Source organism: Bactrocera latifrons, unplaced genomic scaffold, assembly GCF_001853355.1.
Source record: "Bactrocera latifrons isolate USDA-ARS-PBARC rearing strain unplaced genomic scaffold, ASM185335v1 scaffold_48, whole genome shotgun sequence".
Lineage (NCBI taxonomy): Eukaryota > Metazoa > Arthropoda > Insecta > Diptera > Tephritidae > Bactrocera > Bactrocera latifrons.
Genome location: NW_017537134.1, coordinates 946,266 through 963,209, shown reverse-complemented (window position 1 = coordinate 963,209; position 16,944 = coordinate 946,266). Strand labels below are relative to the sequence as shown.

Genomic DNA, 16,944 nt, shown 5'->3' with positions numbered 1-16,944 from the left:
TGGCATTCGATGTATGTATGGATGTGTGTGTGTGCTGTCTCTTATACACATCTAGATGTGTATAAGAGACAGCTTTAATTAAGAATTAAAAATATAAAATAATTTTAAAAACTCTTATATATTACAAATATTTTAAAAAACTTCATCTCTAAACTAATCTTCAATAAAAAAGGTCATTTGATTTAACTACAAAATCAGATAAATAGCATTCAGTGTCAAATGACAAACATTATCGTAAAGAAATATATATACATACACTATGGTGGCTCTAAAAAATCTATCATTTTACGGCGGATTTATAAAACTTTTGTAGTTAAGAGTATTATACTTGTATAATCTAATAATTTCGAAACCAATTGGCTATTACTGAGTATAGTATATACAGTTTTCTTTACAGGATTTGTTGTATTTGATTATACTTTCTTCCAAAAACGATAATTTTAATACAAAAATCCTTTTTTATATTCATTAAGGACCTCCTTAATAGTAAATTTTTTTGACACTTACGCGAGTGGTTTGAAACACAATTGATATCATATCACGCGGTATAACAAATATACAAAACTGACTTTCGCGTTAATAAAATAAATTTGCAAATTTTCAACACTTTGTCCGAACAAGTTGTCCAATAAAAAAACTCGAAATCGCAAACCAAAAACGCTTTGCGGTTTACCACAATTTACATGATTGCATATGTCAATTTAAATTGAAATCCAAACATTTTCGATGTGCATTTTTTGTACAAATGACCACTATGGATTTTTGGTTATTAGGATTTAGTTAGAGCGGCGAGCATGTATGCCAGCAAAAAATAAATCCTAATAACCAAAAATCCATAGTGGTCATTTGTAAGATGTGTATAAGAGACAGATACGTAACCGATGCTTTTAGTTGTGTTACATGTTTATGTGTTTATGTATGTATGCAACTACTTAGGTTTAATTAAACTGAAAGTGTGTGCACAANAAAAAAAATAAAATAAAATAAAAATAAATAAAATAAAAAAAATGTAAATTGCGATAAAACAAGAAAAACTGTCAACTTTTGCTGCAACGAAGCTGTAATACGAGTACTCAGCACTCAGTTTGAATGACAGTGTTCATACAAGGACTTGATATGCCTAATGAACTGCAGACTAACTTCGTCACAAAGCAAGTATACCGTGCTCAGGTTACAAAAGTAACTAAAATGTTACAGCGAGCACATGTAAATGTTTAATATAGTTTTAATGTAATATTCATCATATATGCATAGTTCTCCATCACTTTTCTAGTTATCATAAATCTGCTTATTAATCGACTTTGGCGAAAAGCTAATGTAGCTTGCTATTTTACTACTCATTTCATGCTTGTTTGTAAATAGTTAGCCTCTAATAAAAATAATTTATTTGCACGAAAATGTAAACCTTCGACCCTAATTTAATTGCGCACCAAATAAATTGTTAAACAAGTTTTTTAAATAAATTGCGAAAGTAAGCGATTTCAACACATAATTGTGCTGACACAATATAATTTTTATTACATGCTATTAAAATTTTAGCTATTGCAATTGACATGCTAATTAAATCACTTATCTATTTCCTATGTGAAGGAATATATTAAATTGAATTAATTGCTATTTTGTTGTACTTGAAATAATGTACGCTTGCAATTTATAAAATAGTTCAAATAGTTTCACAACAATGTTCGTTTTTGAATATTAAACCTTTAATACGATTGCGTAGAATGTTTATACTTTGTAGAGCTACCCAACAAATATGGTAAAATCCTAGTGGTCACAGATGAAGGACATTTAGTTTGTTACTGGAGTTTCAAGCGATTCTCCCAGCATTTGTTTGGTAGTTTTCGTGTTTATGATAACAAAAGTAAAGAAAATACAGTCAAAATAAGGCCACTTCTTCTCACATAGCGAAGCTCAGTATATTTTTCAGATGCGAAGATGTCTTTAAGTTAATCACTTGAAACCTTTTAAGGCACAGACCAATTGAAAAGACCTGTCTGTCATAGTAAAACAATTTTTTCTGACAAGATCTGGAGAATGCGATGAGTGCGGATGCAGTTCGAAGCCCAATTCATAGATTTTTTCTACAGATATCACTGACGATGCTCCGTGCACCACCGCGGTGCATGGCCTTGGTGAAACAGCCCTTTTTTTCTTCAAACCCAGCCGTTTTTCGACGATTAGTCATCAACAGTGACTCCTTGCATGTTCAAATACAAACGCCTTAACCTTTCCAGCCAATTGTTGTGTTTTCCACGCTTTGGAGCGGTTCATCGTACGCAGTCCACATGAATGATTGTCGATTGGACTTCGGAGTGAAATAGTGGAGTCATCCATTATCTCATATCGGCACAAATACTCTTTTTCGTTGTGCTGTAACATTTTCAAACACTGCTCCGAATTATCAACTTTACTTACTTTGCACGGAGCTTCACATACTCGTGAAGTACATGATGTACACTTTCAGTTGATATCTTTAGATTGCCTTCTATCTCGAACAACTTCACTTTACGGTCCTCCAAACTTATTTTATAGACCTTTTGATGTTTTTTTCTTTTTTTGATAACAGCCTTTTTAGGTTGATTTTTCAGGAACACTCTTTGGAAACTCATCACCGAGCCAAGTTTTTGCTTCAACTGTATTTATTTTCTTCAAAAAAATAATACTTTATTAACACAACGCAAAATATTATCCACATTTTTCACAATAATATAGAAGTTGCTTCTCCCAAAATGATATTATTCCAAAACTCATAACCCGATAGCTGCCAAATTTATACTAGCGCCTTTTGATGGTTAGGACTAACTGAAAATTATATAGATTTGATTTTTATCATGACAAAAGTTCACTTGGAGGCTGAACAGTGTCTATAGCCTTTCAGTAGTATTAACTCAAGGACTTTTTTAAATAATGTTAAATAAATATATTTTTTTTCTTATACCATAAACACATCATTAATAATACTATACATATAGCTTTTAGTTTTTTGCTGTGCAATTATTCGAAAAATCATCCACAATTTTCCAAGAATTCGAAAATGAAGGAGATGAACTATTCACAAGGCAAATTGCTTTTCTAATTGATTTTAATTTAGTTATGTAAATATTAACAGTCAAAGCGAACCAAATTCCTCAAGTGCTTTAACACCATTAAGCTTTCATTCGGGAAAGCACCAACAATTAAACACTCATAAAGTGTGCCAGTGTATGCGTTGTTGCATTCAAAATAATTTCACACTAAATGCCCGAGGCAATTAAATGCTTAGACTTTGAGTAGTAAGCACATAATTCTTATAATGACCATTCAACAGCCAAGCATTGCCGGGTCAACCGCTTAACATGCCATACACACACACTAACGTAAATATGTACATATGTACGGCTGCATGCAAAAACACACAGTGAACGCCAAACCCACGTACGAGGCGTTGCAAGCAATGCACTACCACCACCACCACACACCACACACACACACACATCCATACATACATCGAATGCCAGTAACACTCATGCACACGCCGGGAAAGTGCTACGTGCTGGCTAAATTGTGCCAGCGAAAATAATTTTCTTCAAGTTGTAAAATTAAATGATTAAAAGCGAGTTGGAAAATTGCGGTCGGAAAATGTGTGTTGCCAGCAACACAATTGCACAATTTTCGCACTGGTGTGGCCACGCCGATTGCTGTTGCTGTTGTTGCGCGTTGCTTTTGTGCGCACTTTTCGCGCGTAATTTCAGCACTTTATCTAACTGCAACATGGCCATCAACAACAATGGCAGCTGTCAACAGCGCACAACAATAGAAATAAAGTAAGGTGTTAGATGTGCGGCAAAGAGTTATTTAGTGGCTGGTGCAGAACTGTGCGAATGCTTAATGAACTTTTAAAAGCACATGCATGCCTACAAACATACATGCATATATACATATATACTAGCAGCTTGCCACATGTGTGGCATGTAGCACAGGATATCACGGATAATTGCCTCCTGATGGCATGCAGGGTGGCGTTATAGTAGGACGCAAGCTTTGCCAAGGCACCAGGCCCCCAGTCACCTTCCATAACTTTACTTTATTTTCATTGAATGAAATACCTAGCGAGAGTTGGAAGAAGTTTCGCCTTAACAGCGACATGGGTAACGAAATGAGTAGCTCTGTCCAACTGTTAGCTTTTTTAGAATTACATCATATTATTACCTGTGTCACAGAAGAAGAGGAAAGCCTATTGTGCTCCGTGTTGACCAAGTTCAGAAAGGTCTATTGGTGTCTACAGTTTTTGTCAACTGTGGAAAAACGAAGCGCATAAAGTGGAATCAAGATATACTTGATTAGTATAGCTTGTAGAGCTTTTTTTTTAGTTTGTTTCAACATGAACCTCTTGTCAGTGTTCATAAAGACAAATCTTAGAAATATTTAAAATATGCATGCATTTTTTTCGTTTTCTAATTGCCACGACAAAAGTTTGAACAAGAACCATTTCTTAACAAGCTGCAGTTACATCTTTACTTCTCAAAGCTGCCTCTTTCAATTATTGTATGTTTAATAGGGAAAGTTCAAAAGCACACACTTCGAAATCACTTTCCCGAAAAGCTTATGTTTTCTTTCAATTACACAAAACAAAGCAGTTTTATTGTTAACCATTTGCGAACATCTGAACAATTCTATTCTTCAACTTCTTGTTGGCCAATTTCTTCTAAAGATTTGCATTTCCAACGCGTTCTTTTTTAGTTTTACTCAAATATATATGATATATGCATGTATGTAATATATACAGTCACATAAAGCAAATTTAAAAGTCGCATAACAAATTTGATATTCATTCGAAGATATCCAAAATATTTCAGAACATGTGCGTATGCATGTACATACACACATATCTACGCATGATTTACCGCATGTGCTGGAGCAATCTCCATTAAAATTTCTTCCATAAAATACCTACAAAAGCCACTTGAGAAAACAAACGGAACTCAGAATGCACTCTGAATCGTATCATAAGCTAAATGCATATATGTGTGCACCTAACATTCCTAATTCAAGCCTTGAAGGAATAAATTGGAATGCAGCATACCAGTGTGAATATTATTCCGAATATTGTTTTAAAATGAAGACACTTTAATTTTTGTATAATGGACTTTTTTTGTTTTTTATAAATAATCTTAAGGTTAAACAGTCTCCAGAAGTCTATATAGTTAAAAAGTTATATACTCGGAAAACGGATAAACACCAGTGGCGCTAGGAAGATCGCAGTCTAAAATTATTGATTTAATATTGGTCCGAGTGAATGCGGATACCATATTTCTGAATAATTTCTGTAATTTCTCTGCTCATACCAATTTTCGGAAAAAGAATGCGAGAAAAATTTGATTGGAAACAAATTCTGATATAGTTAAAAGATATATTTCGGTAATAGAGGACTGCTTGGAAGGCCTTCACAATTCTGTTGGACATTATATTTACAGTTATCGAAAAGTTTCGTGAAATTACTTACTTAATAGGCTCAAAATTAACAACCCTATCCAAGTCAGAAGCACATTCGATAAGACAAAACTCAATTTTTTACAAAAGACTGCGACTTTTTTTTTGATTTTGTTATTTAATCAGTTAAGGTTATGTAACAAAAACATTATCTGAAGAGGGTTTTTTATAGAAAAGTCAAGTAAAAGTTATGGTTAACTTAATTACTCCATACAGTCTCCTTAACTATGTCGTATTTGTTGTAAACAATTCTGATCCCAACTAGTTTCATATTTACTTAATAACCTGAATCAAGCACATAGCATTTGCTTGTATAGGTCCTTAAAGTGATGAATTGGACCCAGTTGTTGCACTTTTCAGAAAACTTTTCGCATTACATCTGTTAAAATTGAAGCGCAATAGTCAGGCTCGGTGAGTATCTATTAGCGGAATATGCATAGTTACAGGGCGTCAAAAAAAAAAAAAGTTCTACATATCTTTCTAAAAAATTTTGCCTAAGATACTATGAACGATTTTTAAGGCAAAGTGCCTTAGGTACGATAAAACATTTTTCGTCAGTTTTTGAGATATGCGAATGAAATTTAATATGTAGATACATATTGATATGCTATTGCTCTTGAGCCTATAACATACATCTCTCATACAACCGATTATTCATAAACCGGTTTTAGACCGGTCTCTGATTTTTTAGGCAAAGTTCTTCAGAATGAACTGTGGAACTTTCCTGCAAACGCGATTTTATAGGAAAAAAAAAATCGAACCACTCTAATAAGTATATCGATTAATAATATTATAACACAGGCGTTACATAACTACGTATTTGTTAATACTTCGGAAGAATTATACAGTTCGTTTTTCTGACTCATATGTTTGGTAGCGTAAATCACTTTCTGTCCTGGCTTTAATTTCTCACTGGGTAATCTTTATAAAACTATGCAAATTTAAAGCAAGATTATAAAGCACATGAAATCACATATATATTGTATATATGGTATATAAAATATATATACGTGAATATTAAATCGAAAATTTGTAACATAGAAAATGGAAGAGAACACATGGAATGTTTTATGTAGAAAAGTCATTCATGTTTTGAGTTAAAATTGCAATCAGGAGAGAAACAAGTCGAAAATCAGAATACATACATATACAAGCATGTATGTACTTCGTAAGTACATAAGCACATATGTGTGTATATGTACAGTGTATCAACAAAAATGTACTTCTAACAATGTAGTAAACTGCTCTCAAAATCAGAACGAAGAAATTGCATTAAATAAATGGAAATATATATGAAATTGAACATAAATAGGGTGCTGTTTCGAAGGTTTACTACATCCTACATCCTGCTCTTAAGGTGAACTCAAGTATATTCAGTACCTACAATTTACAGATCACGACAAATTTACAGATCGCCTCGCACAGTTCAGGAACGGGGCATATTTCATGTGTAGAATTAAGAGAAAGTTCTCTATTCGGAGTGAGCATATTACTCAAGAGGCTTCTCCTGCGTTTCGATGCCATAATTTCCATAAATTTTTTTTTAAACTAAAGATAAAGCTTAATAATACAAAACTAAATACTAGTTATTCCAGCAGCGCAGGCTTTAAACGATCTGAGATCTGATATAAAACAAAAAGCTAACCATACATTGCCTTTTACGTGTTTTCTTTTGAACTAAAGTTTTAACCTGCAAACGAGCACCCTTTTAATACATACATATCTTTATGTATGTATGTAAACCAACATCTATATACACGCCTTCAAATACATTAATAAGTTCTCTGAAATCAAACATGCTGCAGTGTTGCTCATTTTATAAGCATATAAATATATATACATACATACTCGTACATGTATATGTATTTACTCATATTGCAGCATGCGAAAACAAGATGAGCAAATGTCTTACTGGTATAAGAATAATGTGGCATTCATGCATACACATTTATGTGAGTATAAGTGAGTGTACGAATATATGCAAATAAACAAGCATGAAAGAAGTAGAAGTGAATGAAAGTATTGAAGATAAAATGCAGCAAGAAATCAACAAAGGCCAAATTTTCAAATATATTGTTCATTATAAATATGTTTACTAAAAAAATATCAGATTTACTCAGAGCATAATGCAATTTAATATGCATTTTACGCAAGAAAATTGAGTTGACTCAGAAAAAAGAAAGGCAGAAAGCTCGCAGCTTTTTGATTATGCGGCAGAGATATGAAACTGAATTTATTGGGATTCTCAAATTGAGAACATTTCAAATCTGAAAAAGAGCTGATCTCTAATTTTTACGATATAAAACAATTATAATTTGTTAATATAAAAAATTGTAAATGAATATACAGCATGAGTCATTCTCTATGTTGGTTGTTACGATATTGAGGATGCACCACGTCCTGGGAAGCTGATGTGCATAAAATAGAGTCGATAGTCGATGCAAATCGCCGAATAACAACTGGACAGATTGCTGAAAGTTGAAATATGTTTAAAAGGACCATTCGCAAAAGAAAAAAAATAGTTTTTAAATTGCATTAGGTAAATAAGAATAATTGCCGTTGTATTTTTTTACGATATTCAATGTTTTCGTACCGACACAGATTACGGATCACTCTGTATGTAGTCGTACATGTATGCCGTTTACTCTTACAACTTTACAAGTTGTTTGACCACATTTCCCTTTCATTACATTTATTATTGATGTTTTATAAAAAGTTTCGAAGCTCCAAAACCCTAATAAATCAGCTAAACTTTGAACTTTGGTGAAAGCTTTTACTTGTGACGAAGTGAAACTTTAAACTTTTAGCATTAAACTTTAAATTGACGATAATACTTTCAAAATTTTTTTGTCGAATATGTAATTTTTTATCTTAACTAAAATCCAAAAAAAAACAAGACTTCTAAAAATTTTTAAAATGCATTTAACTTTTTAATGAGTTATACAAGTTACGTGCAACGCGCTACTAGGGACGTTATAATTTCTTATTCAATGAGCTGTTAGATTTCCAAATTTGTTGTAATAAAGCTAATTTAAGAAATTGTAATTCTATATTCCGAAGTCTAACTTCCAGAAATGAAATAGTTGAGGATAGTTTTCGTAAAACACAATTTAGAAGAAGTATGTACGGCAAAAGCATGCTCGCCCAAAAGTAAAACGCTGATGAAGAAGTGTAATCTGAATAGTGACTCCTAATGTTGAGCTTCTTGAAGACCTTCTTAGGCTTCTGAACCTGTTGACTTGTTTTCGTATAGAATTCTATAGAAAAACTTTCTTCCGAGAGTATTAAGAGAACACTCCTAGAATATATGTATGAACGATGTTCTCTCTGTTGCGAAGAATACCATGCAAGGGGAGGTACTTAAATTCTTTCAAACTTCGCAAGTGCCCACTGAGACCAACTAATCTAACTTTCTCTCTCTTTGTTTCGATCATTTCGAAACAACTCATTACATTGATTTCATGCTAAAGTAACTTACAATCAGTGCACAGAAACACATTATTGTCATATTTACAAGATATCTCAGCTTGTACGATAACACACCGGACAAAACGGCTTTGAAAATAATCACAATGTACTCGAGTGTACCTCAGCCGATCAGCTACGTCACAACTTGCTTTCTAAAGAGGAGAACTTGAATGATTGCTCATTCGCATTTGGCCCAGTAATTGAACCGTATTTATCAGAAACATGTATGTATTATAATGAAGCCACCGATTGCTCTGTTTGCCAATGCTTGGGGTACCCAAATGCCCGTTTAAATTACAATCAATGCGTTCAAAAATGGTGTTAGTTTGGATACACTGACCCCTCATCATGATAGTTTAGCTCTGTTCCCTTCCGAAATGGCTTTACTTGTACCAAACAGTGGCCGTGAAGTATCTCCAGCTTAATTTTTATATTATTATATTAATTTCCGGTTATCTTAAGCAGCTCGATCCATTAGAAAAGATAACATCTTTACTAAGTCTAAACATTTATGGTGGTATTTAATAAATTATGAAAGCAAACACTTTTTCTCTCACTCTCCACAACAAATAGTTTATAATCTTTATAAACAACCTGAACGATTCTATTTTGAGCAAACAATAGCACATTGTGCAAATAAAGAAATCTAAATATATTACATCTCACGAAACAGATATAAAATCGAGTACGGAGGAGCAAAAAATGGCACAGGTGCAACCGCAGTTTTAATCATTACACCGTAGCAGTTAGTTGCGAAGATTATGGATTCGCAGTAAGTCGCACGACGATCGGGAGTAAAATGTTATAGACCATATACCGGCGGTTAATCAAATTAATTTTTTAAGAATTCTAGAGCCAATAGTGTCCACCTCAAGTGGCAAGGTGAGAGGTCAACTTCGTGAAGGTATCTACGGTGACACCTATTACAGTTTCGATGGCATACCTTATGCGAAGCCACCACTTGGTAAATTACGCTTCAAATCACCACAGCCGGTCGAGGCTTGGCTTGGCGTACGCGACTGTACCATATGTCCGCCGATGTGTATCCAATCGAATTATTATACCGGCGTGATAGACGGCATTGAGGATTGCCTGTATTTAAATGTATTTACGAAGAAGGTGAGCTTGACAACTCTTTAAATACAATAAAATATTGCATAACAATATTTATTTTAATGTCACATAAACCTAGCTACGTTCTGCAAAGCCCTTACCGGTGTTGGCTTATTTGCTTGGTGGACGTTTTGCAATTGGAGATGCCTCGCGTAACAGTTGGGGTCCGGATTATTTAATGATGAAAGATGTAGTATATATAACAATTGGATTTCGGTTAGGTGCTTTAGGTAAGTGTCGAAATATATGAAAATTCGAAACAAGCCTGGATTAAGAAAAAGTCTTGAAGGAAATAAGTACTTAATACTTTATTAGAAAGAACCAAATAAGATAAATAGTTTTTCACCTCAAACCACTTAGGCTTCCTCAGTTTTCCGGAACCCGAACTTCAAGTGCCCGGTAATGCGGGCCTCAAGGATATCGTCATGGCACTACAGTGGATAAAGAAAAATTGTCAGTACTTCAACGGCGATCCCGATAATATAACACTATTCGGACACAGCTCAGGCAGCGCGACAGCACAAATGCTCATGTATGTGCCGCAATGTGAAAATCTCTTCCACAAAGTCATACTAATCTCCGGCATGCAAATGCACTTGCGCCGCATTCCCCAACTAGAATATCGCTTCGCCAAGCACTTGGGATATAAAGGCCAAGAGAATAACCACGACATACTTGCCTATCTCAGCTCATTACCGGCAGAACGCCTTTGCGATCTTAAAATTTTGACGCCAGTAGAACAGAAGCAAGGCCATCAATCTGTATTCTCTCCTACGCTCGAAAATGAGCATGCGCCAGATGCTATACTGACCAAGGACCTACTTGATCTGTATGCCAATAAGCAATCTTGGTGTCATAGTATACCGCTGGTGTTAGGAGGCAGCTCATTTGAAGGTCTTATGAATTACAAATATTTCACCAAGGAACCTGAACTATATGAAACTCTCAGAAAGCATCCTGAGTACTTGCTCCCATACGAAGTCAGAGAGAAATATGATATGCTCACACAACAACAACTCGCTAAGAAGCTTATCCGCCTGCATTTAGGTGAGAAGGAATTAGATATTGAGCAATCGTTTGACCTTATGGATGTAAGTAAATTTATTTCAAAATTGGGAATTTCTCTAAAAAGGTTAAAAGGATTTTTGAGAAAATTAAATAAATATATATTTGTTAAAATTTGTCAATCTTACCACCTTTATTTCGCTTCTAATTCTTTAGAAACACAATCTTATTTATTAACAACTCATATTGTAATATGAAATTTTATTTCTGCATACCGTTACAGTTAACGACAGTTCGACTTTGACTCACCGTACTTCAACTTGTTTCGGATAAACCATTGCGGTCGTGAAGTGCGTGGTGTATGCCATGTAGATGATCTTTCCTATATCTTCTTTATGCCAGACTCATTTAAGCTAGAGCGTAGCTCGAAGGAGTTTAAGATGATTGAATGCATGATAGATTGGATTACAGCCTTTGCTCTAAATTCGGATCCTAACTGTGAAAAACTAAGCAGTTTGGTTTGGAAACCGCTGACTGCAGATGCTCGCTATTGTCTTAATATTAGCGATGAACTGAGCTTTATCACATGGCCAGAGGAAGAGAAGTGCGTCTTGTGGGATCACTGTTTTAAAGAGACGGGTATAAGAACCTTTTAGTAGACATTTTACCGTACGTACAAATGTTTGGCAGCAGTTTATTATTTTTTATGCAAACCCTTATTTCAATAAATTTGAATGATTATGAACTTTAATAATTTGGTTAAATAATTTTTTTTAAGTATCTTTTAATAGAACGCTACAACAGTTGACTCCTAGGGGCAGCAAATGACGCCATATTTTTCCGCTTTTTTGACATATTTCTTCGTAGGGGTTGGCATTTCAGCGTAGAGAGATGTACCATCCAATAAAGAGGCGAATTCGAAGAAGTGCGGCTCAATGACGTTGATGGGCCAACCCAAACCGTGATTTTTTCGGGATGTTATGGTGACTCATGGATTCTACTTTCACAGGACTAAGACATTTCATTGATATCCCGATCCGGTTTGATTTTATTTCAAAAATCTTTTGCAGCGCTCTTATTTTTGAACCTGCTACATCCTTACACGCTATGAACTGCTTCGTTGCTATAATTCTTGAATGCGCCAACTGAATGCGTAATTAAAATGTTGCACCATCGGTGAAAAATGTTGCACAACATTTTTTTATTAATTATCAGGCAAGTGGACGTGCCGCATAGCCAAGCGCCGGAGCGCATTTAAAGTGTATATATAAAGTGTTATATTTAACTACCTGCCCTTACACATATTCACAACAACAAGTATGCACGAGTCTTGTGTGTAAAAACTTCACTTGCTCACTCACCTTACGGCACGAGGTACAAGTCGTTATCTACTATTGGGTACGTAGCTAAGGGCGCCTCTTGCAACAAAATAAATAACTGCCAAATGAAGGTAAATAAGAACAAGTCTATCGCATGTAATCGCTTCACTGCCAGCGAAAATGCAACAAAACGAATACAATATATCAATTAATGGAATGTAAAAAGTGGCCACCGAAATGCGCGCGGTCTTTATACTTACTGCCGCGGCTTTTATGTAGCTCGTGATCCAGACACAAGTGCTTGCCGGAGTGGCTGCTATAAATAAGTGCCGGCTCATGTATAAATTTCGTGTAAAAACATGGTGCAGTAGCCGGAGTAGGTCACATACTTCACATACTATCGAGGTTACCGAGCAAATGGAAAGTGAACTTTACTCTTATTTTGGATTCGTTAACGCAGTCATGGTTTGCTTTTGTTTTCCAGCTTGCTTAAAGTGAGAAATTTATCTGAAGGAACAGAAAGAGAGGAAATGGAGTTGGAGCGTAAGCATAATATAAGTTTGTATGTATGTGTGTATGCTCACTTTATAGACCTATAAAGAAGAGTAAGCAGTTTGCGACAAGCGTTGTCATCAATACAATTCGCAATCGGGTTAGCAACTTCGGAAGTAGTGGCCTATATTATATTAATTTTTTTCTTTTTTTTTGTATTCAAAGATAGATATATTTCAATATTTGATTTGTAGATCCCGGATCCCCTAAAAGTTTATAATATTAACTCAAAATAATTCTATGAATCTTGAAGCTGCGTATCTCAATTAAACATCCTTTCCACTCCGACACAGTATCCTCCCACATACTGATCCCGGTTGACTTTACAATTCCTCAAGCCACATATTTCATTTTCCGAACAAATTCAAAATCCAATGAACTTATGCAAATTTCCAGACAGTGTACAATAAACAAAATATCACGAAAGTAACAAACCAACGTCATAATCGACACAATCTGCGCCCAAATGGCCAAAAGTCAGCAAATAATAAGCGAAAGCTGTGAACGAAGAGACAGAGAATTGTCAAATAACAAACAAATGCCTATGTATATTCATATTTGATGCTTTTACTCAGCGGCAGCGCATTTTTATTGCCACTGTATTAACCGACGTCTATGAGCGCTTTTCGTCCTTGCAATGGGTCACTGATATCCACTGATTGTGGACGGAGCAAGGGCGCGTGAGGACGCATATGAACGATTGTGTATAAATTGAAATTCGCAGCAGGCTTATTATTGTGCGCGGTATTTTTTGTTTTTGTCGACCACAAATCTTTGCTGTCTGCTGTCCGCATTAAAATTGTGGACGTTTGTCTATTTGTGTGCCAATGAAAAGTTGATTCAACTCTTTGTTAAATTTTTGATTGGTTGGCTTATGGCGGCAGCTATTATGTGTATGAATGTTGTAAGTATAAGCTAATGCGTGTAGTGGTCAGTTGGCTTTATTGCGAGCGGAGCGGATAACGAATGAACTTTGCGGCGAGAAAGTCAGCATAATTCAGCTTGAATAAATGCAATTCAGAAACTATTTAATGAAGTTGTTGTCATTTGTAAATTCAAATTTGTTGGGAATGAGTTGAGAAATTTTTCGGTTTTATATTAATATAGTCTTGAATGTTGCTCATACGCACCGTCGCACATACTTGCTTTGAAAGCATGTGAAAAGTAAAATTTTTTTTTGTCAGTTAATACTTAATACAGTCAACATTTTGAGAATGATATGGCAGTTTGCCCTTGTCTGTTAGAAATATTGAGATAAATAGCGTTCTGTGGAGTAAAACTAGAATTCAGCCCGTACTGGTATCGTTCTCGCGTAAAAATTCATACTTTAAATTGGAAAAAATGCTGTGAAAATACGAAAAATAAAACCGAATATTCACTGAAATTTTTTTTTATACCTTGATAGAGCGGGAGTAGATTTCTTGCTTATTATGGAACAGAATAACTTTAACCCAGTTTTAAATTAATTTTTAAACTAAGGGTTCATAGTAAGTGAGTTGAGTGATGAAGCAAGGTGAAATCTATCATCTTCTTCCAGCTAATATGCTTTCTGAAATGTTATGCTAAAAGAATTTTATGTCAATACTAAGCACACGCTAAGTTTTCAACTCACATAAAAGCCTACATCTGACCATATTCTAGTTTGAGAAAATACTACGCTGGACTTGCTACTCTCTTTCTATTTACGTGTCTGCAGCCTTTTAATGCTAAACTCTGCTTGTCGCATAATGAATGAACTTTTTCTGAGTATTATTATTAAGAATTTTCCACAGATTGATGCATCTGTATTTGCTTTTGCGTACAAATCAACTAAACTGAATGACTCCCAACCCTCGTGACCTTAGTAATTGCAGTCACAATGCATTCACGCTGACAGGGATTCAACCCAACTGTTAACAAATTAATAGCACAAGGGCAGTAGAGAAGTAATGCCAGCGCACATTTCGCTGGTAGTTTATATGAGCACTGCCACAAAAAAAAAAAAAAAAAAAAAAAAAAAAAAAAAAGAAATTGTGCAAAAAGACTTGAGAATTGCATAACCACAGCAATTAGTAAGCATGTTGCCGCTAGCAGGCATACGGCGTTGCTGAAAATATGCAGGAAATAATAAGAGCATTGCAACAACTTGCACACCACCGCATGCAATTTTGTATGTGCCAGCATTAGGGAGGGTCGTTATTTCAGGAACTGTGTGTTTGTTTGACTATATTAACAAACATTTTGATTTTAGAGCAAAAAAAAAAAAAAGTGTGTTTTTCAACTGCCAACAAATAATACTACACAGTAGGTATCAAAGGTTTCGAATTTTTTTATATCATCCCACCCTAATACTAAATGCAAACTCAAACTTGGCGCGTATTCGCCAGAGTGTAGACAACGCTTGTATAGTTGTGTCTGTATTTTTAATTGAATTGCTTGCAGCACATAGCGTGCCACATACGCTTTCGCACACGTGCGCCACTCATACGCCATGTCGGCCGCATGTAGTCACGCGCACTAGCACAGCTACGTGAAGCTACATGCTGCATATTAACTTTTTAAGTATATTAATTGCCACCATTTGAACTTTATTTAATTTACGAGCGACTGCAATAATCTTGGCCGCATGCACTGACTGCGCTTTTCACTTCACTTCCTTCCTACCGCCGCCAGCTAAGTGCAGCTTTATGTGAGATTTAGTAAAACGGACGGTCCTTCCTCCCGCTCTACGCTCTCTGTGTGTACCACAGCTTGCCTATGCATAGGCGTAGTGGGAGCGCCACTTGCTCATACATTCTCTCGCTTAGTTCGACTTAAGTTAAGACTTAGCCGCGCCTTTCCATGCACTGTCAATTGGTTGACTCGTTAGCTAGCTGACTGCCAGCGCACCACATGCAACGACAACAGAAGCTAGCACATTGCGTTGTGGCAACTTGTGTGTGGTTGGCTCTTTATGCTTTTTTTGCCCTGTTTTCCTTTGCTTTTTATCATATTATTCGCTTTTTATCTAGCCCTAGCAATGCTCTGGCTAAAGCTGTTGCTTTTGTTTTTGGGTTTTTTTTATTCATAAAACACCAATGAAGTGCAATGCATGGCTGATATTGGAAGTGAGTGTGAGCGTAAATGTGTGTGGCGCACACACACATCTGTAGCCCGCTTAGCAATTGCGGCAACTACAAGTCGCTCACATATGCACCTACACATACATTGCATATGTGGGTGTAGTGGTTAGAGTACACTAGCTCGCCAGCAATATGAATTGACATTGCTCGTTGTGCGGCAACCTAACGCTGCCGGTTACTGCCTAACGATGCCTGGTTACCGGGTCACATATGCGGCTAATAAATTGTGTTAAATTAAAAGCGAGCTGTCAGAAGAACGTACTAATGCATGCCAATATGGTGGCGTATACATACATACATACACACACTTGTTCATTCACATATATGCTATATTCTCTTAATTGCATGTGTGTGTGTGAGAGATTTTTACACTTAGGTTGAAATCAAAATAAATTCAAAATTTTTAGTTTGCCGGTATTTCTTATGAAATTAGTTGCCGTTGCTTCATTCATAATTAAGACTATTTTTCTGTTATTCCGGTAAGAGTTGAAATATTCCAACTCGTAGTTCCCTTCATGTGTGGAATATTATATACAGCGATCCTCCAACTTTTCGATACCATTTTTGCAGTACGATATGTCCTTTGCTTTAAAATATATCTCATTCTCTCATTTTCGGCAATCACCTCTTCATTCGATGAAAACTTCTTCCCACCTAGCATTCGTTTAGGACTCGAAAACAGGAAATAGCCGGTGTCTGAACAATAAGGTGGATGCGTAAGCACTTCGAAGCCCACTTCATGAACTTTCGCCTTCGCTTACACTGACTAGTGACGCAGTGCATTGGCATGGTGAAGAAGCACTTACTTTTTCTTCAAATGTGGTCGATTTTCGGTGATTTCATCCTTCAAATTATTAAATAATGCTACTTAATGGTCGCCGTTGATGGTATTTTCTTTTTCATACGCATCCCAA

The 16,944-nt window shown here is 35.5% G+C and overlaps 1 protein-coding gene across 2 annotated transcripts; it reads left to right on the top strand.

Moving 5' to 3' along the window:
• The first annotated feature begins 9,621 nt into the window (after nucleotides 1-9,621).
• On the top strand, nucleotides 9,622-13,869 carry LOC108973436 (esterase B1-like). Of its 2 annotated transcripts, XR_001993726.1 has the most exons (6): nucleotides 9,622-9,712; nucleotides 9,786-10,059; nucleotides 10,133-10,283; nucleotides 10,414-11,144; nucleotides 11,342-11,727; nucleotides 11,837-13,869. XR_001993726.1 is itself a non-coding variant. In XM_018940700.1 (5 exons), the coding sequence occupies exons 1-5, from the start codon at nucleotides 9,702-9,704 to the stop codon at nucleotides 11,360-11,362; spliced, it is 1,188 nt and encodes a 395-aa protein (XP_018796245.1). In that variant the 5' UTR covers nucleotides 9,622-9,701; the 3' UTR covers nucleotides 11,363-11,768. The 2 variants fall into 2 exon arrangements, 1 of the variants encoding a protein (XP_018796245.1); XM_018940700.1 differs by lacking the exon at nucleotides 11,837-13,869 and having other exon boundaries at nucleotides 11,342-11,768.
• Nucleotides 13,870-16,944: the final 3,075 nt, after the last annotated feature.